We start from the raw sequence: 26713 nt of genomic DNA, 5'->3' as shown, positions 1-26713 counted from the left end.
TGTTTTAAAAATATATTTTATTTTTTAGAATTTTATTATATTTACTTATAGTCAGTTATCAAATATAACATATAAATAAAATATTATTAAAATATATTCATTTGTTTTTATCAAAAAATATATATGCTTATTGTTGTGTTAAATTTTAAAAACATTCACATATATTTTAGAAAATATATTTATTTGATTAGCATTTAATTATAAAATCTAACTATAAATTTTATAATAAAATATTATTTTCAGTTAACAACAGAATATATCTAAGAATTATCTTATGTTTTAAAACATGTTTTTATTTTTGAAAATGTTATTATATTTATTTATAGTCAATTATCTAATATAAATATAATAGTATTAATAGAAATTCGTTTTTAATTATTTATATTTTAGATAATTATTATTATTATTAATTTTAATCACTTTTTTTAATCAGATTGATTTGAAATTCGTTTTTATCTTTTGACTAATTTATATAATTATTCATTAAGGGTATAAACGATATTAACCGCTCTTACTTTTAACGTGAGAGTTCCGTTGCAAAAATTTACTTAACAAGTAATAGTATAGATATATATATATATATATTTAAAATAAAAAATACCTCAAACCGATCTCCTTTTTGTGATTTCTAATAGTTATAATTCGATCAATAAATTACCATCATTATACATATTGAATATTTTCCTATTTTTGGCATTTGATCATTAGTATTAACTACTGCTTATATTTTTCCTTTTATAATAATATTACGCCTTTGAACATTAGTTTTTGTTGTACCGTCTTGGCCTTGTTCATTATAAGCAAAAAGTTGTCAACAAAACATATGTAATATGTTGTCTTTAAGAATCGAAATCGGATGAAACAGAAACAAAACACCTACTATGGAAACATAATAAGTGTTCTATATTTCTTTTTATAATCTTACGCCTTTGATCATTAGTTTTTGTTGGGCCGTCTTGGCCTTGTATAAGAAGAGGTTGTCAACAAAACATATGTAATGTGTTCTTTCTCTAAGCAGTAAGCATCGAACTCGGATGAGACAGAAACAAAACACTTATTATCATATTATGGAACCATCTGAACCAACTGATTTTTTTACTTATTGGCCCTAAATATTATGTGACGCTGCCGGGCCTAAAGCACATGTTTTGGTGTGCTTGTACCCAGGCCATGCTCTGGAAGTGAGACAAAATAATGTTCTTTTTAGAGACAGCTCACAAATCAAAAGCATTTGGAACTATAAATGTCAAAAGTGATACAAATACACATATATCAAACTCCAACAAATAACAGTCATTCATGTACAAATAACACCTCTCACAGAAATAATGGACCAGAATTTTCTCAGCATCTAAGCCTTCTCCTTCATAACCTCGGCTTCAGCAAAATTTAAGATTGGTTGACGTAAAGAACGGGCACAAGTCCAGCCATCTTCCCGTCCCTCCCAGGCCGCTTCTTTTTAACCTGTCACAGTTTACAATAAGTTGATCCAAGTTAGTTTTAGTTTTTTCTAAACAAAAAGCTCTACTCAGAAAGACTCGTGCTTTTCTCTATCTGAACTTACGTAAAACCAGCCATCAACTTCATATTCTATCTCCAATTCCTCTTCTGCCGTCAAGTTTAGCTGAAACAAAACCCAAGTGACGCTTGAATCATAACAGACTTTTTCCAGTAACAAGGTTACTGTATAGGCAATAAGTAGTGGATAACAATTGAACAAGCCCAAAGAAGAACGGAAAAAAGAAGAAGCAAAAGCTTACCTCATCATCTCCTCCTGCGGTGAAGTCATAGAGCGCTGTTCCGAATCTTGTAACAGTAGATTTCCTAGGTTCATCATCATCTGATCCGTAACTTCGAGAACTTGACCCTGCCATAGGGTTCTCAAACGATTCACGACTTTGTGACTCAGAATATGAGTAAGGCGGTGGTGGTTCTTCTCTAATCTGAAAAAAGGAAAGAAGGAGAATTTAGGAATCATCAGCCCATTTCAGCACATATCCTTACAGGGGAAAACAGAAAACAGAAAAGAATATCAGCTTACAGGGGAACCATAGCCTTCATATGTGGACTGGTATTTGCTTCCACTCGATTTTGCCTATTTGAATTTGCATATTCATATAAGTGACAATTAGATGATGGCTGCATTGCATCCGATACAGGCACATACAAAAGTCCTTATGATCATTACACAGTTCAACTTCTTTATGCTAAAAGCTATGAGCATGCCTTTTCCTTCTTAGACACTACTTGCACGCATATCAATATCTCCAGTTACTAGTGTTTAGTAATAACACTTTTACAGACGATTATACTTGGTCAATGAGAAACATATTTCGCAGTCATATTCTGTGCAACTCAGACTTAGGAGTTTAAGGACATAATATCATTCTATAATTACACGAAAGCTATGGCCCGTGATTGTCACAAATAGCATATTAAGTGATAAGGAATGGAATTAAAGGAAGAAACTGGCTGTAACTTACAGTTGCTTGTGAAGAAGGCTTTGAACTGAATAAGGATGGGTAATTCATTCCACCAAAGTGAGAGGATATAGAGCTTTCCACCGATCCAGTAGAGTCTGGAGAAGATGAACCTGATCTCGCATCATCTTCCTGTAAATACAGTTGAAAATCATTTTTTAGCTTCATTAAAACCTAAGAAATATCTTTCCAGTCATTTTGAAGAAAGCCCTAAAGATGGATAAAGCTAACTTTATACCTCCAGTTCGTTGTTTTCTAAAAGAGTCTTAGCCCACATGTCATCATAGCCAACCGAAGGTCTAGAGAAGACATTCTCCTCATCAACATCTGGTGCATCTGTTCCAACTCCAGCAATAAATTCATTGACCTGACAATTTTTATATAGGCCTGAGATTCATTTGGAGCCGTAAATGTTTAACTATAATGTAATTATTTACGAATGAGTACTGAAAGATCTTTATTTCACATGACTAGATTATTTGATGAATGTTTAACTGCAATTCATGTGAATGCAAGAAAATTTGCCATCTGATTCTAATCGGAAAGTCAATGCCCAAAGTTTTCACCACAATAGTAGTTCTAAAAACATAGTTCTAAAAACATATGTATCGACTGCATTCAGACAAGTTCGGGATGGTATTGGATTGTAATGTGAAACGATTTAGTAAGCTCTGGAAACAAGGCTTTACTCTAATAGGCAATTTCCGGAACTGTTCTTATTTTCTGATTTCCTGATCACAAACTATAGTGTCCTACATATCCCCCTCCATTTAACATTAAGACGAATATATATACAGTGCACATACTAATTCTACTTCTTAAACAGTCAGATAAAGATAGGCAACTGACCCTGCTCATTGCTGGGGCGTTGTTTCCAAGAAGACCATCATCACCAAGGTTTGCAGCCCAAGCATTCACCAGATCATCATCTAGACCACTGGAGTTTGAGGCAGTAGGGGCAGGCTGAGTGGACTCATAAATTAAGTCCGAAATACCAGTAGCAAGAACAGTTGGATCGGTAGACCCAGAAGATGCCGTGATATTGTGCTTTGTGCGGTATGTGTCAATGAGTTTTGCACTTCATAGATTAGGGGAAAAAAAAGAACATATCAGTGTTTTCATATAAAACTGCAATAGAGACAGAAAAGCACCTAATATTATAAAGAGAACCGGGAAAAGGGACACAATGGTCACCATACATTTAACATGGTTCTTGAATTTTGTCAGGATTCCTTTGTTTTTATGTCAGGATTAAGGTCATCCACATACTTGTAATTCCGTAAAACCTATTAAACTAGACAAGCATATGACATAAAAAGCTAACGCCAAAAAAAAAAAGAGTTTGGTGTTTTCCTGACTGTGTTCTAAGCAAGATCTGTATCTAAGTATAATGCACTAGAACTTGGTAGGTTGTCACACATTGATAAAATGGAATCAGAATTCAGAATGTACCTTATTGGACCCAGGGGTAAATACTTGGCTCTTGGAATATAGCAAAACAAGGAAACAAAATCTAGCAGTCTTTCATGGGTTTCGTAGAGTTTTTTCAGCTCCTCGTCCTTCCATTCTTTGTTTGCGTTATCGTGATTGCGTATATCCCTTATCAAGGAAAACGCCATTCAACCATAAGGTCATATACAGGTTACATGCATGAATTATAGGGAAAAGGATCAGATTTCTTCCTTACTTGATTAATTCGTCTTGTCCTACATACATTTCATCCAGAACTTTTAACATCGGAGTTATTAAAACTCCAAGTCCTGTACCACTAACTCCTTGGTCCTCCCCATTACTCAGGTGCATTTCAGAAAGTTGAGACTGTACACCACCCTCCGCCAAGGTGTACAAAAACTCGTATATCTGCAGCCTGAAAGGTTCACCAGATCTAATGGCTATCGTAGTAAGAGCTTGAACTGCAACAATTCGGACCTGTGCATCCACAAAACATAAACATTTAGGCAGGAAATCCTAGAAATAATACTCAAATTAGTAGCCTACACTGATAGAAACATTGTGCCGGAAGAAAATCAAATATCAGATGTAATGAAGTAACACAGCCTATCACATCAGCTATTTTCTATAACAGTTACGGCCTCTAAACAGTTAGTAAAGCTTAAATAAAAAGAGAGAGAGAGAGAGCAAACGAGATCATTATAGTTAACCACAAGTACTCCAGGTTTCACATTCGTCATGGTAGACACAAAAAAAACACTGCCAAAAGCTAGCTAAGTAGAGCACTTCAATCCGCTCACGTCCCTATATTCCCACTTATAAGCAAAGAGACTCAAGATATAGTTTCCGCCCTCGTGTGTAATCAAATAATTTAAACAAATCAGCCCCAGACAGATAAAGGCCTATTGCATCAACCAGCCAAAATGTTCTTAGACAAGATAAAGGAAAGGACCGGACCATTGCAAGATAATCAAGTCATCTATACAAATCTTCTATTTACAAAATATATGATCAACAAAACATAGTAGTATACCTCCCAGCTACCACTAAACGCACACCTCTGGAGGCGAGTTAATGCACCAGCTAGCGTAGGATTGCGAGAACTAGCAGCAGCAACCATTTTATCTGCATCCAACATCATAAGTGCAGTGCCTGGTGGAGTTGCAGATTCCCATGCATATTCTGAAGCAGCGTAGTTTGCATTTTCTCCAAGGAACCATACCTGCCACAATATTCGTTCTAAGTTAATGTGTTGAAACTTTACCACATGCATGTAAACCCTTCTGATGAATGCTTACTGCAGCTTGCACCAATTTCTGCAGCGCCAGAGCCGACTTCGGATCTGATGCAGACACCCTATCAAGTGATGTCAGTCCTGACATGGATCCTGGTTGTGGAGGTGGTAAATCGAGTACTATTGTGACTGCTTCCAGAGCTGTGTGTTTACCATCAGGACCAGCTCCGATAAGACATGTCTAGAAGTTGATCAATTAGTAAATAATATCACAATAAACTACTTGAGGTAATAATTAGTCATAATATCCCACAATAATTTGAGCGTTAGTTATACATACAGTGAGTTTTTTTATCCAAACTATAGCTGCCAGATATTAACAAGCATACAAGTTTCAAGATCTCAAAAATTCCCAACACACAGAAATTTTGATACAGGAAGATTATAGTAGCCAACAGATTTAAGTAAATTATAGTAGCTTTAAAATTATATTAGCAAGAAGAGAGTACCTTCCAGAGCAGTTGTAAGACATCAGCGTCAATTTTCCCTGGAACTTTGGTGGCAAATATTCTGGCAATTTCGAGAAGAATAACAGCCATATCTGGAGTTGCCTATGAAAAATATTAAATAAAGTCAACTAGACAGAAGAAGACAGTTCACATTTCCCAACCAAGTTTGTTTAAGTTTGCCTTCAGTTTCACAAATATGGCATACTCCAACTACAGCTTGTGTCAATTTTTCCCAAAAACGCAGATAGAAATAGAGAAGAAGAAGAAGACAGTTCACATTTCCCAACCAAGTTTGTTTAAGTTTGCCTTCAGTTTCACAAATATGGCATAATCCAACTACAGCTTGTGTCAATTTTTCCCAAAAACGCAGATAGAAATAGAGATAAGGCATACTACTTGTACATCATGAATGTTCTAATAGGGTTTCAGGTATTTTCTTCATCAGATCATGCCAATTTTCCAAGTCCCCATTGCAAAAAAAAAAAATCATACTTACCTTAAATCGAGCATGCAAAGTAAGCAAAACATCATTAACAAGCGCTGCGGGCCAAGCAGGATCAGAAAGCTCTGAGGCAATGATTGATTTCAATTCATCCAGTGATTCATGCGGACTTTGCATCCATATCAATGCTTTGACAACCATTCCCCGGACGTACACGCACTCGCATGCAACTGTTGTTCGAACCACTTCCATTAATGAAGCCAACAAACTTGCAATTGTCTCATTGCGACCGGGCCCTGCGGATATAGATGATGTTCTCCGTATTCCTGCAGAATTCCAACCAATTAAAATGGTACAAAAATAAGGGTATACATGTAACCAGAGAGAGTGAAAAAAGGTAAATACAAACTGATATAGAAAATGTAACAACTCAAAAGATGAAAAGATACCCGGCATATATAGACAATTAGGTAAGGAAAATCAATGTGATAGGAAAAACATGTTACTTTGTTTAGGTCTGACGATAAGACAGCTAAACCATCATATGACTTCATTACAGTTATGTGACGATTCGAGGTATAGCAAAACAGTCAAAGAATAATATTGGTGCACCATCAGAGCAATGACTTAACATTCTTTTCTCGTTGCGTTGGTGACCTTTAGCAGTATAATAAACCGATAAAATTTAACAAAATTTTTAATGAGCGAAAGCTTGCATGAACTTTGACGCTCCACAAAAAATTAGAAGATACTTGAGCATCTGTTATACACCTAACTAAATGAAAACAAAACTAATCGAAACAGTGATTTTAGACTTTGGATGGAAATTTTTATAATCACTATCTAAGTATTATAGAGTAACTAGGATTTACTGTGATACTCTCAAGTAACCATGGTTTAAGTAGGTTAGGCTCTTTTAGTCTATAATATGTCAGAACTGGGGAATGGTTTATACAGAGAGGTTGGTAGAAATAAAAGTAAATTTACATCTTCTATCACAATCTTCAGGGCTTTGTAGTTCCAGTTCTGCCAGCTATATAACAGTTTTTGTAATTATGTTCGTAACAAAACATGATTTTACTACACGTGATTTGATGCTGAAGTTAAAGAGGTATTGACAATGTACCTTCTGGGTGAGAACTGTCATTGGTCTCAGCATCATCCAGAACGTCAGAAAATGCATTTACATGAACCGATTCATCAATGTCCTGTAATCCCATAGCAAACGCTGCAGCCCTGCTCTTTCCCATTTCTTGCACAACCCTTGCTGCTGCATGGAGCACTGGTCTTGAGAAACTGCGAAATGAGCTCTCTAACCTGAAAGGAGAGGATCAATTAGCGGAGTTTTTTAACAGGAAACACAGTCATTCCATTCAAAGAGACATTCTAGCGAAGGAAGGAATTCAACAAGATCAACAATTCTAAACACAGTCTTCCAACAAGCTAAGACTACCTTCTCATTACAAGCTTAATAAGGGGCTGTGGGCGCTTGGTTTTATTGGATTTATCCTTGGATGGCGCTTCTGGTAACTTCAGGATCTCCCTGGTCAAGCGGTACCACCCACTAGCACGCTCATCCGTCCTAAATGATGCAATAAAATGTTGGTCACTCAAAACCTATTAAAAGAATGAATAAAGAGAAAGCAAAGTCACAGAACCCATGCCTTTCTGTGTTATCGTATTTTCCCAGAATGCACAAAATCGCCTCATAGCATACCCTTTCGCTTGGATCTAGTAGTAGCTGATAAAGAATTGAGTTGAAGTGGGATCTTATATCAGGCCTCTCTGTAAGAAAATGGAAAGGAAAGTACTAACTTGTAAATAACAGCTAAAAGGAACATGCAGTAGTGAGAGAAAGAGCTTGATATGCTTACCATCTAACGCTCGAGCTCGGGATATACTGTGACACAACCTAGCCAGGGCAACCCTAGCAAGCACATCATTCAAATGTAGGATATCTTGCAAAGCCCCTACTTTGGTCCAAAGAAGAAAGGTATATCAACTAACCCAAATGCTATAACATTATTGTATGATTAAAAGGGAGTTGGCTTGTGTTAGAATTAAGAGTACGGTCTCATAAGTAAACAATTCTCAGAATACATTTGGAACTCGTGTTTTAGAGACTTCTTTATAATCAGAACAAGTGAACATAAAATCACGAAAGAACAAATTAACGCTAAGAGACTAGGCTTGGAAAGCATACCTGCTGGAGACGCAAGCTTTTCTGCAGCAAAAGATCAAGAGGCGAATCAAAATTTGAATGACAAACAATTATGTGCCTACACAGACATGGAATGGCAAATGTAATTTAAGGCGGAATTGACTCAATAAGTTATTTACCTAATGTCATTGCAACTGAATAGGGGTCTCTTGCGGCTAACTCAGATAAAATTTCCAGTGAATGCCTCACCGCAACAGGATCAGCAAACGAAACACTGCAAATAGAGTGGATAAGTTTTCAATCTGCTGGATAATTAGGAGAAAAAACAACAAATTATCTAGTGAAAAGATGAAAAACCACCTAAACTATTAACTCCATCACTTTTTATCACTTCAATAGAAAGAACAAAAATAAAAATCTTACCCCTGGGCTGCACGGTGCAGAAAAAGTGGATTTCCTGGATCAAGAGGAAGTCTTCTTAGTGCACTCATAGCAGCATATTGCAAGTTACTCCGAATAATCGACTAGCACAAAGGAGACAGAACGCTCAAGTTAATAACAAAGAATAGATGTTAAACTTTTGCAATACATAAGGCATATGCCCATCGGAGAGAACTACCATTATTCTTATGGCTTATGGATAATGTGATACAGGGATATAGTTGTAATGTTTTGTAAGAAGTGTTTCTTCAATTAAAATGACATTTAACTAAGGACTTGAAAGCAGACAGCTTACAGCCAGAATCTCTCAGATGTACGGTGTCAAATAACCAAAGAGTAACTATGCTACACTGCCTATTGCGTAGTAGCTATCGACAAGAACTTTGACAAGTTTATACCCCAAAGCACGGCAGAGAGCAAGCATAGTAGCATGAAAAGGAAACTATAAAATGCAGGAAACAGGACTTGTTAAAACCCTAAGCCTTTTACTGGAGGAACCCAAGAGTAGAGAAAAATACCTCCTTATCACCTCCTTTTGTCCCAAAGACCCCTTTCTTTCGTTTATTCGGAACATCAGCAACCTGAAAGCGACATGGAACATAATCAGTGCTTCTGCATCTAACTGGGACATAAGCCTTAGACTGAGCCACTTTACAGATGAGAAAATCAATCAGAATGCAATAGTATAAATATAAATTATATATTATAAGAAAGCCGCTAAGATTAAAGTCATCAATTTTTCACCTAGTAAAAAGGAACTAAGCTACGACTTATGGAAAATAAGCAAACCATCTTGTTGAAAAACAGAGAGAAACTGGTAGTAAGACAAACCTTATCAAGCAGGCCAAATACAATCTCATACAATTTAGACAGAAGCTCAGAATTTCCAGACGGTGAATATGTCAGAGCTTTTAAAGCTTGCAGTCGTCGAGCATGAACTAAAGAAAAAAAAAATCGCCAAGGTTAGAATTCATCTCCAGTCGCATCACATGATGTGGGAGCTGTTAATATCTATATATGTGTTACATCCATAACCATCAAATGATTGAATAGCAGAGCAAAGTTGAGGACACTCACATTCAGTTTCGGAATTAGAAGCTTCGGAGGTGAGCTGGTTAACTATCCGAGGAACAACATCAGCTCGTGTGACTCCACCACCAGCATCAATATCTGCTAGAGCATCCCAGTTAGGAGTGGGGATACCACCTCCTGGACTCATGCCCGTATCGGACAAAATTCTAGCTAAGTAATAATAGACATAGCGTAGCACATTCCGGTCTTCACATTGCTGATTAAGCTGTTGTATCAATCACGCAACAAGAGAAAGAAAACAAAGAATGCTAAAAACCTGATGCTTCTATAGGACAGATAGTTTGCAAAACGTAAGTAGTTCGAGCTAAAGAAGTATCAAAAAAAAAAAAAGCAAACGGCGCCACATACCATAAGAAGAGATGGGGCGAGAGAAGGATCAACGGAGTTGTAAACAGCAAGCTTAGGGAACACGTGATTCACAAGCTGTTTCTGGGAACTTTTCTGTTCATAAGAGAAGAAACATTGAGATAATATCTTCACACACGGAAGAAGAGAGTAAGAAGAAGGAGGTTAACCTGATCCAAGGTGGCAGCTAGTTCGTGAATGCTCCTTGCAAGTTGGGTATATGAAACTGGCTGTGAAATTCATTTCCAACATTAAAAAAAAAAACACTTAACTATTCAATCAAATCAAATACCTTCTTTTTCTGTCTCTGCCTTTGGGGCATCATGATATTAGCCTTAACAGGATTGAGTGCAGCTTTGGCTACAGATATAGTGTCGTTCTGGATCTGCATCAGTGTCGCTCTCTTCGATTTCTTCTCCCCCAGCGTCGTCTTCGTCGACATTGGTTGGTTCACATGCGAACCCGCCGATGCCGCTGCGGGAGACGGCGTGGAGGAGGCTGAGGCGGAGGCAGAAGAAGATGATGATTTTGCAGGAACCGGGGTTGGGTCCGCCGAGATCAGATCCATCAGCGTCTTACCAGACGCCTCCTGTTACAATAAAAAAAAATTTAAAGGAAATTGAATCAAGGTAGCTTGGATTCGAATCTTAGAAGATCCAGCGATTCTTACTGCCATAGCTGGTGGCGGATCGGATGATGATTTCAGTGACGGGCGATGATGGAGAGAGATCGTTTGATGCGCACACACTACTTTTGGACTAGTTTCACGACGATCTTCGAATCAAGCGCGGTTGCAAAAATAAGATATAAATGTTGGAGTTTTTTGTAATTTACAATAACTGTTAAAGTTTATAAATCGAGATTAGTACACAACGTCGTCGTTTTGGATAAACTATCTTATAGAGCGAATACCTAGAGGCTAGAGCCCTTGGACATTAATTATTCTTTGTGGGTAAATAATCCATGGTCAGGTCAGGTACTAATATTCTTTAATTTCAAATCTTTTTTGGACAAAATTGAAATTTCTCTATCAGTCATAATAAAATAGGAAGGTGAATCAAAATACTGAAATTTAATTGAAAAACGACTAATTATTCCTTCAACTTCTCACTTTTGCTAATTTGTTTCTCAACTTATGTGTTTATAAATTAGTAAATGTCCATTTCTCATAAATTAGCACATATAAAAATTAGTCTACAAAACTATTTTTATAATCTGACTGTATCATTTTGGGACGTACTCGGTATCATTCATTGCATTACCAACAAGGACAAGATTTTCTTTCAACCCATACCCATTGATGTTATCAGCAGCTTCATAAAAAACCAAATGAATCAAATTAAATTACTCAGAATCAATATAAACACACACACAAAAGAGCAGAGCATAACTTAAATTTAACAAGACAACAATATATTATTATAAAGACTGTTATTCACTAGGTAAAACCTCTCAGGCCCAGGTCCCTATGCACGCCGCTTTGATGGATCTCATCCGCTTCAACTCCGCCGTTCAGCCTTCCTCCTCCTGAAGCAGATCTTCTCCTCTGCCATGCTCCTGATGAGGACTGCTCCTGCCCCGTCGCGCTTCAGGCCTCCTCCCGACCCACCACCGTGTAGCCGCTTCCATGGATCTCTTCAGTTTCATCCCAGTTCTACAGTCTCCAACCCTATAAAGCAGCTCTCCTCTCCCATGGCTCTGGTGGTGACTGCGTCTCCTCCATCGCCACTCCATCTACCGCCTCCTCCGTTGCGACTCCGTCTTCCTCCAGATCCGCCGCCGTGGTCGTCTGCTACTGTGCCGTTTGAATCTCTCTCCCCGCCGGAACCACCGGACCCTCCCGACGCTTCCTTAAGTCTCGTCATTCATCGGCTCTTTGACACACCATTCACCCTTTCTCAAGTATCTTTCAACATTCCAAATCTGGCTAGTGATGGTGTTGTCTCCCTTGTGTTCGTTGATGGCACAATATTTGGTTCTAAGGGTTTATATCCTGCAGTATGCAGTGTGATTTTTAGCCGACTTGTTGTTTGGAGACGTCATTGTTCTTCTCTCACTTGTGTTGGTTCGCTTACTCTCCCGTTCATTCTGGTTTGTCTCCTCTCCTCAATCTCAGTTTGCTCTCTTGTAGAATGGTCTGAGAGGTTTGTTGTGTATGTAGCACCAGATTTGTCGGTTATGGACTTAGATTACAATGTTCCAATGAACTTTGTTTCATTTGGTTCTACCTCTATGCCTGTTGATGGCTCTCAGGTCGCCTTTGTGCGATCTTCTACTGCAGTATGCAGTCTCCTTAGTGTATTCAGTCCAGCCCTTGGTGCTGTGATTTCGTGTTATCTTTCTTGGTGGCAGATTGAAGGAAAACTCGTTAATACGCTTATCCCAGTGAATCGGGTTATGGAGGAATTTCATTACCCAATGGATTCCTTTGTGGAGCAGTTTCTTTTCCCAATATTTCCTTCTATGTGGAGTGAATTGGATGGCCAAGCGTCGCTAGTATTGGAAGGATCTTCCTCCTGGCTGATGCTCTTCTCTGCTTTTGTTGCAGTGTTTGTGACCTTTGGATTCGAATCTTAGAAGATCCAGCGATTCTTACTGCCATAGCTGGTGGCGGATCGGATGATGATTTCAGTGACGGGCGATGATGGAGAGAGATCGTTTGATGCGCACACACTACTTTTGGACTAGTTTCACGACGATCTTCGAATCAAGCGCGGTTGCAAAAATAAGATATAAATGTTGGAGTTTTTTGTAATTTACAATAACTGTTAAAGTTTATAAATCGAGATTAGTACACAACGTCGTCGTTTTGGATAAACTATCTTATGGAGCCAATACCTAGAGGCTAGAGCCCTTGGACATTAATTATTCTTTGTGGGTAAATAATCCATGGTCAGGTCAGGTACTAATATTCTTTAATTTCAAATCTTTTTTGGACAAAATTGAAATTTCTCTATCAGTCATAATAAAATAGGAAGTGAATCAAAATACTGAAATTTATATGAAAAAACGACTAATTATTCCTTCAATTTCTCACTTTTGCTAATTTGTTTCTCAACTTATGTGTTTATAAATTAGTAAATGTCCATAAATTAGCACATATAAAAATTAGTCTACAAAACTATTATTATAATCTGACTATCATTTTGGGACGTACTCAGGTATCATTCATTGTACCAACAAGGACAAGATTTTCTTTCAACCCATAACCATTGATGTTATCAGCAGCTTCATAAACACACACACACAAAAGAGCAGAGCATAACTTAAATTTAACAAGACACAATATAATATATATAAAAAACTCTCTCTTTTTTCTAACATTTGAAAAAAACTACTTCTATCTTTTAATGTTGTGGACATTTTCGGTTTATTGATTTCAAATTATGTAGAACTCTATTTAAATAAAAAGCGAATGAAATCATTGAAGAAAAGTTTTTTAATACATAATCTGGACGTAACACAGACAAAGATCTAGTATAACTGAAAGTGATTAGCTAATCAACTATCCAAACCATGTTCCATTTTTTTAAGAAATACAAAACCAGTACAAGTGAACTTTTTTTTGGGTCAAACCAGTTCAAGTGATTAATATTCTTCATGGGAACATCATTGAGATTAATGGTGTGGTCATCTAACAACCAATCAGACTTTTGTTTTTGTTTATATAATTAAAAACTGGGTTTAGTTACATCTCAGTAAACTGCCAAAAACCGGTCTTTACACAATCGTTCTGCAACATCAAGCCACTAACATATAACTTAGCAAGAAACCTGAAATGAATCAGCAGAGAAAAGTTTCTTCAACACCAACAACATTCGAGAAGAAAATAATACATGTCATGGACAAGACAATAACATTCATCATATCAATGCTCATTGCAGCTAAACACAACACATATTTCTTACTGTTATGTTTCAAGTCTACCTAAGAGAAGGGCATTTAGACAGTCATGTAAACTTCATTTCAACGCACAGTGCACACACATGTACCAGGAAGCCAATCTCCAAAAAAAATGTACAGATTGGTTCAGAACGTTGCAAGGTAAGCAAAGTATACAGATGAAAATAGCCAAATGAAAAGATGGAGCTTAAGTAAAGAAGAACTTGCTTAAAGAAGATTCTTAAACTTTCAAGGAGTCACTAATCTCGCAAGTTTGGCTCAGTTGTGGTTAATAGTAACTTGACAATTCTTCCAAACCTTTCCTAAGCCAAGAAGCCTTTGGTAAACTATAAACAGAGCAAAGCAATGCCTATGATATCTCTGACAAAACCAGAGAACCCACAATGAACCCTTGACAAACTCCAGTTGTACTTTTACGCAACAAAAAACTGGTTTCAACTAAAAAACCCAATTAACTCGTAAACACCAAAGGCACTGCCTCATAGTGAGATGAAGCATTCAAGAAAGCATGTCTAGAAAGCTTCTGTCCAATCTACCACTCGATAACATATCCATAACAATATTTATGGTGGAAGCATCTGCAGAGAAGCCCCACCTCTTCATTTCTTCAATGAGTTCAACTGAAGTGCTTATGTCACTGCCTCTGAGATGAGCTCGGATTAGTGTGTTGTACGTACAATCATTAGGCGCAATCCCATCCTCCCCCATTTTCCTAAACAACATGCCCGCTTCAGAGAGCGAGCCTTTCTTGCATAATCCTCCAATCATTATAGTGTATGTTTTGACATCAGGCTTCACTCCTTTGTTGAGGGAGAGGCTACAAAACAGATCCCAAGCATCGTCGACCATACTTGCATTGCACATCCCGTGAATGATGATATTATATATACCAATATCAAGTTCCATCTTACACTTGTGCATTTGATCAAGTATTTCTAGTGCCTTGTCTAGTTCTCCATTGTCACACAACCCATCGAGCAATATACCGTAAGTCATAACACTGGGTGGCACACCAATAGAGACCATCTCTTGGAATAGTTCTTTGGCGACATTAAGTTTTCCTGATTGACAAAAGCCTTGGACGAGAGTATTATAAGTGACTGTATCGGCTCTCAGAGGCATTTTGCGGAATAGTCTCATACCATCATCAACCCGTTTCGCCTTACAGTATCCGTTTATAAGGATACTATAAGTCACGATACTCGGATCGCATCCCTTTCTAACCATAAGCTCAATCATCTGGTTGGCTTCATCTAAGCGTTTTTCGTTGCACAGCCCATATATCAAAGAATTATATGTAATGGTATCAGGATCTATGCCTCTTGCGATCATCTCATTGTACAGTTCTTTAGCTTCTTTAAGCTTTCCCTCTTTCACGAAACTATCAATCAAAGCACTGAAAGTGATGACATTCGGGGTGATTCCCCTTGTAATCATATCACTCAGCAACTGTGCACCATCATCCCATCTACGGGCATTACAGAAGCCTCCTATGAGAGAGTTGTAGGTAGTGACATCTGCTTTGATATCTTTGGTTTCCATTTCATTGAAAAGGCTGAGTGCTTCTTCGAGGCTGCCGTCTTTGCAAAGACTATCGATAATAATACTGTATTGGACTAGTTGAGGCTTGATCTTTCTATCTTCCATCTTTCTGAACAGATCCAAGGCCAAGGCAGTGTTCCCTGACTTACATATTCTGTTTAGAATAGGACCATAAGAAACTTCATTGGGTCGACATCCGTTATCCATCATTCGATCTATCAAAGCCATTGCTTCAGACAATTTACCTTGGAGACAAAGTCCATTGATCAAAGTGTTGAGTATGATGAGATCTGGAGTAACCTTTGTTTCTACCATACGATCAACTAACTCCACAGCTTGGGAGACGCGACCCTCGAGACATAAACCGTTTATCAGAGTTGAGAAAGTGATCGTGTCAGGCTCATACCCAAGTTTTAACATCTTTCCAAAAACAGAAAAAGCAAAACCGAGTTCACGACACCTGCAGAAGCAATTGATGACAATACTCAGCGTGTAAAGATCACACGAAATCCCATTCAGTTCCATTTGCTTGACGAGACCTAGCACGAGATCGTACCGTTTTGTTTTGGCCACTGCACTAAACAATCTAGTGAAGTCTATGACCGTAGGAAGAGGACGAGACCGAATCATAGATTGGAAGAGAGAAATAGCATCATCCTTCTTGATATCAACGAGCCCACTTCTCAACATCTCTCTGTAAGAGCCATTTCTATCTCTGCTGAGACCAGAAAAGTCTCGTTCGCAGAAGTATAACACGAACTCGTATGGGCTTTGGAATAAAGAAGTTCTCAGGATAAGAGGCGGAGCAAATCTCATAGCTTTGGCACTCCGAATCATCACTACTTGAATCGTTCCTTTTCCCCAGCTCAAGCCCCCACTGTCTGTACCTCTGAAAACCCTCCAAACCCATTTAGGGACACAGACAAAAGCGTAAATTATCGACCAAACCGATTCAATTTCATTCTACCGGTTTGAAACAAGCCGGAATAAACGAGAATTTTGTCGGAAGTATTAATTAACACAAGATTGAAAGCGAGATAATTGTGTTCGGTTCAGGTTTTGACTCGATGTTGGTCTGTTTTAGTTATTTTTATGCGTCTCTTTACATAATTAAGGCTTTGATTTTGATTTGGTGACATGTGGTAGTAGACTCGATTAAGTTTCATTTATGATCGTAACTCAAAAATGTTACCAATCATGCATTAAATTTACTTTTTTTATTTTAAGTTTGATTTAACATGTATTGTAGTTGAGATAACATTTTGACTTAGATCATTCGTAAAATTGCTAAATCAAAACTTAAACTTAAACTTAAATTGCCCATGTAATAGAAGTTGATTTAAATATTTAATTGACTTTTCTGTCTAAAAAAATAAAATAGTGATTTTTGAAAACTTGGTGTGCCAAATTTAGTCCACCTAATTTTGTGCTGGTCAAAGATTTTTGTAATTTTTCTTGTTCCTATTTTTTAAAAATTATTCAAAATTTTAACTAATTATTATACAACATCTGAAGCATTAAATTTTATTTAATAAGTGGTGTTTGCAACTGACTGCTCTCAACTGGTGAAAATGGTGTCTACACCAACAGAATGGCCGGCGTTCACTACACACATGGAGGAGTTTCTACGATGTAAGGAATTTTTTTATCCCTTCACTATTCAGCATATTCCGAAGGCACAAAATACAATGGCAGACAAGCTGGCATGAGGTGCTAGAAATCAGCTTGCTGCTATGGTTTATGTTGATTCGATTCCTCCAAGGTGGCTCTTGGATCAGAAATCTACTTAGTTTCGTTATAGCCTTTTGTCGTAAAAAAAAAAGAAAAAATATGACCCTAGTTAGTGTGGATCACACACTTTCAAAACCTAAAAGCTTTTAAGGTATGTTTTCTTCGGTCTTCTTCTTTTGCTTGCAAAAGTTATTTTCATTTTTTACTTGCAAAAACTAATAAGCTTAACATCTGTTTTCTATCTTCTTCTTGGTCTTTACTTCCAAAAAATAAGACAATTTCGGAGAAGAATATTGCGGAGAATACAATTTCGGGGAAGAAGACGATGAAGACAATATCGGATAAGACAGGTTCAAACTGACGATATCGGACAAAGGACGATAAATAACAATGTTCGGTTAGGGTAAATGATGATTGAAGGAAGTTGTGGTGTTTGAATTAAAATGTAGATTGATTGTCTTTCCCTCTCCCTCTCTTTTGATTACAATTTTTATGACATGGATTACAATTTTAGTGATATGGATTTGTTAATTAAAACTAATCTCAATTAAAAAAAACTAAGCAAGCGTCTTTAATGTAATTTACTAGGGGTTAAAAATATTATAGTAATTTACAACTTTTCTATGCTATTCTAGTTATATAACAATTTTTTTATGCTATTCTAGTAAAAATCTCTATTCGTATAGCTAACAATTACAAAAAGAGAAGTTAAATTATTGATCAATTGGTAAGACCTGCTGAAATAACAAAGCCCATCAGCAATGACAAGACATAAGGAAGGTTAAGTTTGGTTAATCTACAAATATAATACAAAATAAAATGCAAGAATCAGAGTGGCGCAGCGGAAGCGTGGTGGGCCCATAACCCACAGGTCCCAGGATCGAAACCTGGCTCTGATAATATATTTTTTTATTAAAATAAGTTACCGTATTACGTACACATCAACTTTCCATATTCAGCCACGTTGACACTATACACTTAAAAGAGTTTCTACAAATTCTTGCCCAAGACCAACGGCCATATTCTTCATCAAGCAAGCAGAGAAGAACATCAAGGAGGCTTCTTGGCCGTGGTTATATCTAGAAGCTGTTCTGATACAAAGGATCCACAAGTTTCCTTCTGTTTCAAGAGAAAATCAAGCCTAACAGCTATATTCCATGGAGCCATCAAAACTTTGATTCCAATAATTTTATTTTGAATGCAGGTGTAGATAATGATGTCTGCCTTGTCTTCTGGTTGGTCTCAATAATCTCATGACTTCCATAGAAAGTTTTGGTCTGAACCTAATTGAATTGGTGGAAGACTTTTCATAAACAATGTCGGTTGGTTTTAAAAAATTAATTGCATCTTAAATTCCCCTTGGTATTTTCTCCTTACTCTTGGATTCCTGGATCGATAAGAGATCTCTATTGAAGTTCATAATTGAGTTTAATTAAGGTTGTTCCTTGGTTGGGCCTGAATTCACTTCTAAAAACTGATATCACATATAGATGGGCTGGAAAACTTACAGTTTGTAAATCCTTAATTTCCTGATCCGTGAAGCTTTTCTGGTGATTCCAAGTCTCAGGGATTCTTTGATGAGTTGTCGTGCTTGGAAAATTGGGTTTATTGAAAAATTCGTTATGGTTGTCGATATATGCTCTTTGGACTGAACATCTATTGATGGTACATTCTAAATGGCTGGTGTGGGCGGTTTGGTGAAACTCTGGCCGAGCCACAGATTTTACGAGCACAACATCTATCCCCTGAAATTATGAAACATATGCACATCGCCTTTCATCTTTGTAAAACACCCATCTTTGAAAATTTATGAAATATCCAGTTTTCTAGTTTTCTTAAAACTATGGGTTTTCTTTATAGTGTTGTGAGAAACAGCTTCATAGCAATCTGACTTATTAAAGATCTCTTCCATAGATCTATGTGTTGTCTATCAATCCATCACGTCCATCCCACCCATTAGCTAAGCTTGATAGAGTTACATAACCAGCAAGCAAAGCACCATCTCGATCCACTTCGATCATCAACTGATCAAGCTGAGAATGTCACATGACCAGCAGCATGATCCATCCTATCCTTTGTTCATTTATCCTTTTTTATTCTTATTATCATTAGCATCTCATTCGTTTTCCATTTGTTTAAGGTTTAAAAGTCAGATTCCATTCATATTGCCCAGCCGATCATCTCTTTGGTCGATTTGTTTTAAGCTTCTTCGACCATTCGGTTGATCTAGCTTTCGTACCTACAACAAGAGATCAAAAATATCAAGATTTACCAGCTTTAGGAATCAATATTAGAGTATCGGCACAATCTCCTATTCATGCTTGCTATCTTCACATAGATACACAATCACACTACCGTCAATCGTATTCTCCTTGATGAAGCGGCTGAAAAGACTCCTTCGCAAGCTTCACTGAGATAACTCTCTCTCTCTCTCTCTCTCTCTCTCTCTCTCTCTCTCTCTCTCTCTCTCTCTCTCTCTCTCTCTCTCTCTCTCTCTCTAGCAGATTGATTCTTTGTTTTCAGGTTGCTGGCTGAGGAAGACATTGACTCACATGTCGTTATAATGACTTCATCACTCGAGCTGAAACGGATTGGGCTTTTATTGATCATGAACCGATTTCCCTTGTGTTTTGCCTTGTTTAACTCATGTCAATATCAAGGCACATCAGACGTGGACTGAAGTCAAGCTCGACAAATCTTCACCTTTTGAATTCGGACGACCGAGAAACCCTCGTAACTGTCTCGCTTATTTTCGTCAAATCTCCACTTCTTCATAAACCCTCAACACCGAAAAACCCTCACAAATGTCTAGTTTATCATAGTGTCATAAAGATATCAGTGACTTTTACCTCTTCGATAAAATTTATTTTCATCATTTTAACTCTTGTCTACTATATTTGTGATTAAAAAAAATTGTAGGGTTATCCTATGGTATTTTTCTTTTTAAAATGTATCTTAATAAACTAACATTTTGTATGTTTAATGAAATAATCAGAAAATAGGAGAATTTTCATGTTTACTACTTTGTTGGTGTCATTATTTATGTTTATCATAACTAAAGAAATATTTTCAAAAATATTTTCTTCATTAAGAGGCAAAAAATTCTTATACCATTACTCTCTATATATATAATATATAATTATTTAAATAAATAAAAATAATTTTTATGTTTTTGAATTATAGTTTTTCAAAATCGATTTTTTTATTATATTTTTGTGAAAAAAAATTTCAATTTTTTTTTCAAATTTTGTTTTCAAAATTTCTTTTTGAAATTCAAAAAGTATTTTTGAAACTATTTTTGAAAAAATAAAAAAAATTTATGTATTTATTTATATATTTATTAGAATCCTAAATTTTACATTCCAAAAACCATATCCCAGCTCTCAACTCTAAACCATCTAATTCTATAATAGTAAAGTTAATATAAACACACAAATAAATCAATGTAGATTTTAGGGAAAATTTGGAGAAATGCACTCTAATAAGATTATAATTTGAAAACTACACCATTGTTTAATTTTTTTAAAAAATACACTTATGTATATATAAATTTACCAAATTGTCCCTTTTTAATATTTCTCAATTTCTAATTTTTTTTTATTTTTTTTAAATATCGTTAGAGAATGTACCTAATATATTTTTAATATATCTACACAATATCTCTTCCATATCTTTTTAATATTTGTTAAAAAAAATTATTATTTTGAAAAAAAAATAGAAGAATTCCAGACGCCGTCTGCCTTCTCTTCTCCGCCTTCTCTTCTCCGTCTCGTCTTCTATTCTCCTTAACATTTGTTATATTTTCCATTTGTTCTACACCTTTGAAGAACTCTGCTTCTGTTTAAGTTCGACGTATGTGTCCAAATGTTCGTTCTAGTTCCATATCTTATCTGACTGATACCATGAGAGAACTCCATACTGGAATGAGTTAGGTTTGAAACTAAGTTGCAATTAGAACTTTCAGGTCATGTTAACACTCACTAAAAAGAGTTTCTGATCCATCAGATCATAATACGTATTTGAACCATTTCTGTATCGAAACAAAGATTTAAGTTAATAGTCCAGGAGTGTAAGCTCTCTCTTGTAATAGAAGCCACTACTTTCTGGATATTTCATTGAGATAAACGACTTCTCCCACTTTAAAAACATAAGTCTTTTTCTATAAGACTTTTTCAACTATTCATTTTGCATATAGAAAGAGGTCAGACCCGTGATTCAACCACATCTTAAAACCTACAAGATATATTTGATTCTTTCATCTCTGGTCATTTAGTGCTGAAAAAAAAAACGTTTTTTTATCACATGGATCTTCAACTCGAGCTTTCTATCACTCTCTCGATCAGTTTGTGTTTCTTTTTTTTTTTAAATATCATATTTTCCTTGATAATGTCTACTTTACACAACAAGCCTTTGATGGGAAAATTACTAGAGAAAAATTGCATGAGAAGATATTCTATATCTAATTCTTAATGGAATATGAACCAGGTCTATAGACGTAAGCAAAAGAACCAAAATAAGCAGAACAGTTGTGCATACACGTTATGCTTGCAATAATCAAAGTATGTGCCCCCGTACTTAGAACTATAGTTAAATAACACATATTAATTATCTTAAAACACATATTTATCTTAAACATAAATAATTATAATATTCTTATTAATTTTGGATTTTTATCTTATTATTGAAATATCTAATTTGGATAAAAAGGTAAATTCAAATTTAAGAAAGTGTAGTTTTCAAAATAAATAAATAGAAGGTGTAATTATCAAATTATAAAGTGTTTCTGGAGTAATTTACAAATTATCCCTAGATTTTAACATATTTAAATTTAAAATTTAATACTATAAAAGAAACTATCCAATTAATATTAGCTGATTTAATTTTGAAATAAACAGTTTCGATTATAATAAATTATATTATATATTTTAATATGTTAAAAACATGAAAAAAATTAAAATTGAGTTAATGTGTACATAACTTGAGCAAATCTTCCAAAATTTTTAGAGAAATTACCAAAAATAATACATTCATAATACCGTTTTTATGTTTATACTAACCATTTTTACTCTTATTTTTAAAGAGAAAATACATTTATAACCCTGACTTTCTAATTTATAAAAATATTTTATTTGATATTTATTTATTTTAATATTAGTATTTATGTTTTCAAAATATATAGATATATATACATATATATATATATATATCATACTAATATTATTTTCACTGTATAAATCAACACATAATTATATTATTTTATAAATAATTTGCAAATGTTAATTTTAAGAAAAATGAAAATCTAAAAAATAATAAAACAATTTTTTATATTAAAAAGCACAATTAGCCAATTAGGTCCGTATTGTATTTCTAAATGAATACAAAAACATTTATACTGTCCAAGATATTGTTTCCATTTTGTTTTCAATCGAATGAGCGCTAAAGATTTACAATTTGACGGTTTAGATTTATTTGTCGAGTCGAAGCGCGATGCACATGATTGGAACCCAATATTTGAAATTCAAAAGCTCAAAAAGAAATAAGAAAGTTTTTTACAAAAAAAAAAAAGGAATAAGAAAGAGCTGATCCGGTAACGGACGGAAATTTCAAATCTATTCTCACATCGACCTTTAACATCTTTCAACGGCTCTCTCTCTCTCTCTACAGAAACTTCGATCTTGGGTTTCAAAAACGTATCTCTATTTCGAAAATCCAAAATCTGATCGATCTCCTTCCAATCCAACCTAGTAGCAGCAGGAACAGATCAAACTTCAAATTGAGCAGCTCTGGAGAAATCTCTAGTTTCAGGCAAGCCTTCTCTCTCATTGATTAATTCTGAAATCGATTGCTTCCCAATGTCAAATCGACTCTACATAGTTTAGTCGATTCGATTGGTTGATTGAGATATGTATGGGAATCGCTAGCGAATCTCCAGTTTCCTTTTTGGGAATGACATAGTTAGTTAAGGTTTCCTTTACAGGCAGAAGAAGCATTTCGAAATGGCAAAAGATCCGATTCTTCAAGTAGAAACAACCTGTGGATCTCTCCTTTACGAACTTCAGGTGGTGTGAGTTTGATCATTTAAAAAAAAGAAAGACTATTTTGTCTTTCGTATCATTATTATCTGTATTATTAAGATCTTGTTTTGTTTATGTTTCTTAAAAAAAAAAAACAGATTATTTGGGATGAAGTTGGAGAAACTGAAACTGATAGAGATAAAATGCTGCTTGAGCTTGAACGTGAATGCTTGGAAGTTTACCGAAGAAAAGTTGACCAAGCTAATCGATGCAGAGCTCAGCTAAGACAAGCTATTGCTGATGCTGAAGCAGAGCTTGCTGCCATCTGTTCTGCAATGGGGGAGCGCCCTGTGCATATTAGACAGGTGAGTAGCGTATCTGATGAGGATTAAGTGTTGAGGAAGGTTAGTCCGTGTTAACCTTCTTTCTTTTGTATGTGTTTAAGTCTGATCAAAGCGTTGGGAGCTTGAAACAAGAGCTTGGGACGATTCTTCCTGAATTGGAAGAGATGCAAAAGAGGAAAACCGAGAGAAGAAACCAGTTCCTATTTGTCCTTGAAGAAATTGAGAATATCACTAATGATATCAAAGGTCAAGGAGAACTTGTTCTCCCCAAACCACCCATCGATGAGACCGACTTGTCTATGAGAAAGCTTGAGGAGTTACACTGCCATCTGCAAGCACTTCAGAAGGAGAAGGTGAAATTTCATTTGAACTTGGCTTCTTCTTTTCTTTTTCTTTTTTTGGGTTATCTGTTTATTTACTTTGTTTCCTTCAGAGTGATCGAGTGGAGACTATTCGGAAGCACCTGTGTACTCTATATTCTCATTGTTCAGTACTTGGTATGGACTTCAATGAGGTTGTTAGCCAAGTCAATCCCACATTAACTGATCCAGAGGGACCAAGAAGCTTAAGTGATCATACCATTGACACCTTGGATGCTGCAGTTCAAAAGCTGAGGGAAGTTAAGATACAGAGAATGCAGAAGGTAAGTGATATAATTGCTTTTGCGAGTTATATCTAGATAGTGTCTTTGATGTTGTTGTCACTCATAGTTGCTTACTGGATTCTTATGAAGCTTCAAGATCTAGCAACAACCATGTTAGAGCTCTGGAATTTGATGGATACACCCATAGAAGAGCAGCAAGAGTATCAGCACATTACCTGCAATATAGCTGCATCAGAACATGAAATAACTCAAGCCAATAGTCTCTCTGAAGACTTCATCAAATACGTAAGCTGTTGAAAAACTTTCATGGTTACACCGTTAACTCTATAATCAAGCTACAAGTAAATGGAAGTTTTTTTTTTTAATGTGCATGTCAGTAAACCTTACCGTGAGTTCCATTGCCATATACAGGTTGAGGCAGAAGTTGTCCGATTGGGCGAGGTAAAGGCAAGCAAAATGAAAGAACTTGTTATGAAGAAGAGATCAGAGCTAGAGGAGATATGTAGGAAAACCCACATGTTACCAGTTTCAGATAGTGCTATGGATCAGACTATAGTAGGCATAGAATCTGGTATTGTGGACGCCACACTGGTCCTGGAGCATCTTGAGCAACATATATCTAAGGTCAAAGAGGAAGCTTTAAGTAGGAAAGAGATACTTGAGAAGGTCGAGAAATGGTTGTCTGCCTGCGATGAGGAAAGCTGGCTTGAAGAATACAACAGGGTTAGAGCCGCGGAATCACATAAACAGTTATAAAGTCACAAAGTTCGTTACATTTTTTTCTGATATTTTCTGTTTATTTTTCCACTCTACAGGACGATAACAGATACAATGCTGGACGGGGAGCTCATCTAACTCTCAAGCGTGCTGAGAAAGCTCGTAATCTTGTTAACAAACTTCCAGGTAAGTTACTCTTTGTTAATCAACATATCACAAATGTTTATGCTCTGAATAGATTATGATGGTAATAATGTCTTTTCATCTTCATTCATCCAGTAATGGTAGAAGCACTGGCTTCGAAGACAATAGTTTGGGAACAAGAGAAGAGAATTGAATTCCTCTATGATGGTGTATGACTTCTCTATAAATTCTCAGTTGACAATTATTCATAATGTCATCGCTGACCATTTGTAGTCCTCTGTTTCTGTGTCTAGATTCGTCTTTTGTCCATGCTTGAGGAGTATAACTTACTGAGGCAGGAAAGAGAAGAAGAACACCGTCGCCAACGAGTATGTACTTCACTTCGTTTCAATCAGAAACTCTTGGCCAGTACTATCTTCTTAAACTAACTCCATGTTTTCTGCATATTAAAGGATCATAAGAAGCTCCAAGGACAGCTCATAGCAGAACAAGAGGCGCTCTATGGATCAAAACCGAGCCCATCAAAACCCCTTGGTGGCAAAAAGGCTCCAAGAATGTCAACCGGTGGTGCCGCAACCAACCGAAGACTCTCCTTAGGAGCAGGGATGCATCAGACTCCTAAACCTAACAAGAAAGCAGATCAACGCCAAGCCGATGGAGCTTTATCAACTGGTAATCTTTTGTCTTAACAATAAAAATGGAACTAAGTTGCTTATCCATAGTGTTGGGTGCTTCTCTTAATTGCATTGATCTCCTGCAGGAAGGAGAGGGCTCGATGTTGCTGGACTTCCCTCGAGGAAACAGTCAATGAATCCTTGTGAACAGCTACAGTCTCCGCTAGTTCGTAAACCATTCTCACCCATCTCGACCACGGTGGTTGCATCAAAGGCCAACATAGCAACGCCACAGCAACTTGTTCCAATCTCGAAAAGCAACGCAGTGAACGAGATATCCTCATTTGCAACTCCGGTCAAGAACAACAACATTATCAAGAATTTGGAAGAGGAGAAGATGATGATGATGATGATGATGCAAACACCAAAGAATGTAGCAGCGATGATTCCGATCCCATCAACACCAGCAACAATCTCTGTCCCCATGCAAACTGCACCAACCCCACTCCACAACAACAACGATGCAAGATTTCTCCCTGAAAAGGCTGAAGTTATTGAGTACTCCTTTGAGGAACGAAGACTCGCCTTCATGCTACAATCTGAGTCGCCGATCCACGTCTGATTTCAATCTGTCTTTTAGAAAACAAAACTTAAATTGTTTGTGGTTTGGTTTGTAAAAGGTCAATTATATGATTGGCTATTTTTTCTCTTCAAGTGATCGGTTTTACATGTGTATGGAGACTAACAAGACTAACAAGAGACTCTCTAGTCTCTTACCTTCCTTGAAGTGGAGGTGGAACTATTATTAGCACCCTTAAATTGTTTTGACAATTTCGCATTTTCAAAATTTCCGAAAAGTGTTTAAAATTTATTTTCTTTTCTGTTTTGTTTTTGAAATGTTAAATTTATTAAAAATGAATGAATGTATATATTCAAAAGTGCAT

At 36.2% G+C, this 26713-nt stretch overlaps 3 protein-coding genes across 5 annotated transcripts; 1 reads left to right on the top strand and 2 right to left on the bottom strand.

Moving 5' to 3' along the window:
• Positions 1–1219: 1219 nt before the first annotated feature.
• Positions 1220–12852, bottom strand: LOC106348817 (TSET complex member tstB). Of its 3 annotated transcripts, none has more exons than XM_048742735.1 (27): positions 12753–12852; positions 10449–10745; positions 10327–10386; positions 10160–10252; positions 9797–10016; positions 9551–9657; positions 9238–9300; positions 8702–8802; positions 8458–8552; positions 8321–8341; positions 7992–8090; positions 7782–7902; positions 7571–7699; positions 7244–7434; positions 6172–6443; positions 5676–5777; positions 5231–5407; positions 4966–5154; positions 4168–4409; positions 3933–4079; positions 3330–3558; positions 2719–2847; positions 2484–2612; positions 2042–2095; positions 1761–1943; positions 1565–1624; positions 1220–1464 (listed from the first exon to the last, which is right to left on the bottom strand). In XM_048742735.1, exons 1-27 carry the CDS (start codon positions 12756–12758, stop codon positions 1390–1392), a joined length of 3591 nt encoding a protein of 1196 aa, XP_048598692.1. In that variant the 5' UTR covers positions 12759–12852; the 3' UTR covers positions 1220–1389. The 3 variants fall into 3 exon arrangements, with proteins under 3 accessions (XP_048598692.1, XP_048598691.1, XP_048598693.1); XM_048742734.1 differs by lacking the exon at positions 12753–12852 and adding an exon at positions 10827–10975; XM_048742736.1 differs by lacking the exon at positions 12753–12852 and adding an exon at positions 10827–10975 and having other exon boundaries at positions 7992–8087.
• A 463-nt stretch (positions 12853–13315) lies between these two features.
• On the bottom strand, positions 13316–19794 carry LOC106350729 (pentatricopeptide repeat-containing protein At1g12300, mitochondrial-like). The gene has a single exon (XM_048742733.1). The coding sequence runs from the start codon at positions 16436–16438 to the stop codon at positions 14558–14560; it is 1881 nt and encodes a 626-aa protein (XP_048598690.1). The 5' UTR covers positions 16439–19794; the 3' UTR covers positions 13316–14557.
• A 3136-nt stretch (positions 19795–22930) lies between these two features.
• LOC106348818 (65-kDa microtubule-associated protein 3-like) lies at positions 22931–26483 on the top strand. Its single transcript, XM_013788637.3, has 12 exons — positions 22931–23137; positions 23310–23391; positions 23505–23711; positions 23792–24043; positions 24124–24333; positions 24424–24579; positions 24706–25017; positions 25110–25197; positions 25291–25364; positions 25449–25523; positions 25608–25827; positions 25916–26483. Exons 2-12 carry the CDS (start codon positions 23329–23331, stop codon positions 26389–26391), a joined length of 2133 nt encoding a protein of 710 aa, XP_013644091.2. The 5' UTR covers positions 22931–23137; positions 23310–23328; the 3' UTR covers positions 26392–26483.
• Positions 26484–26713: the final 230 nt, after the last annotated feature.

This window comes from Brassica napus, chromosome A10 (genome assembly GCF_020379485.1).
Source record: "Brassica napus cultivar Da-Ae chromosome A10, Da-Ae, whole genome shotgun sequence".
NCBI classification, from domain to species: Eukaryota; Viridiplantae; Streptophyta; class Magnoliopsida; order Brassicales; family Brassicaceae; genus Brassica; species Brassica napus.
Note: the sequence above shows the minus strand (reverse complement) of the source record. Positions and strands in the feature narration are given on the sequence as shown.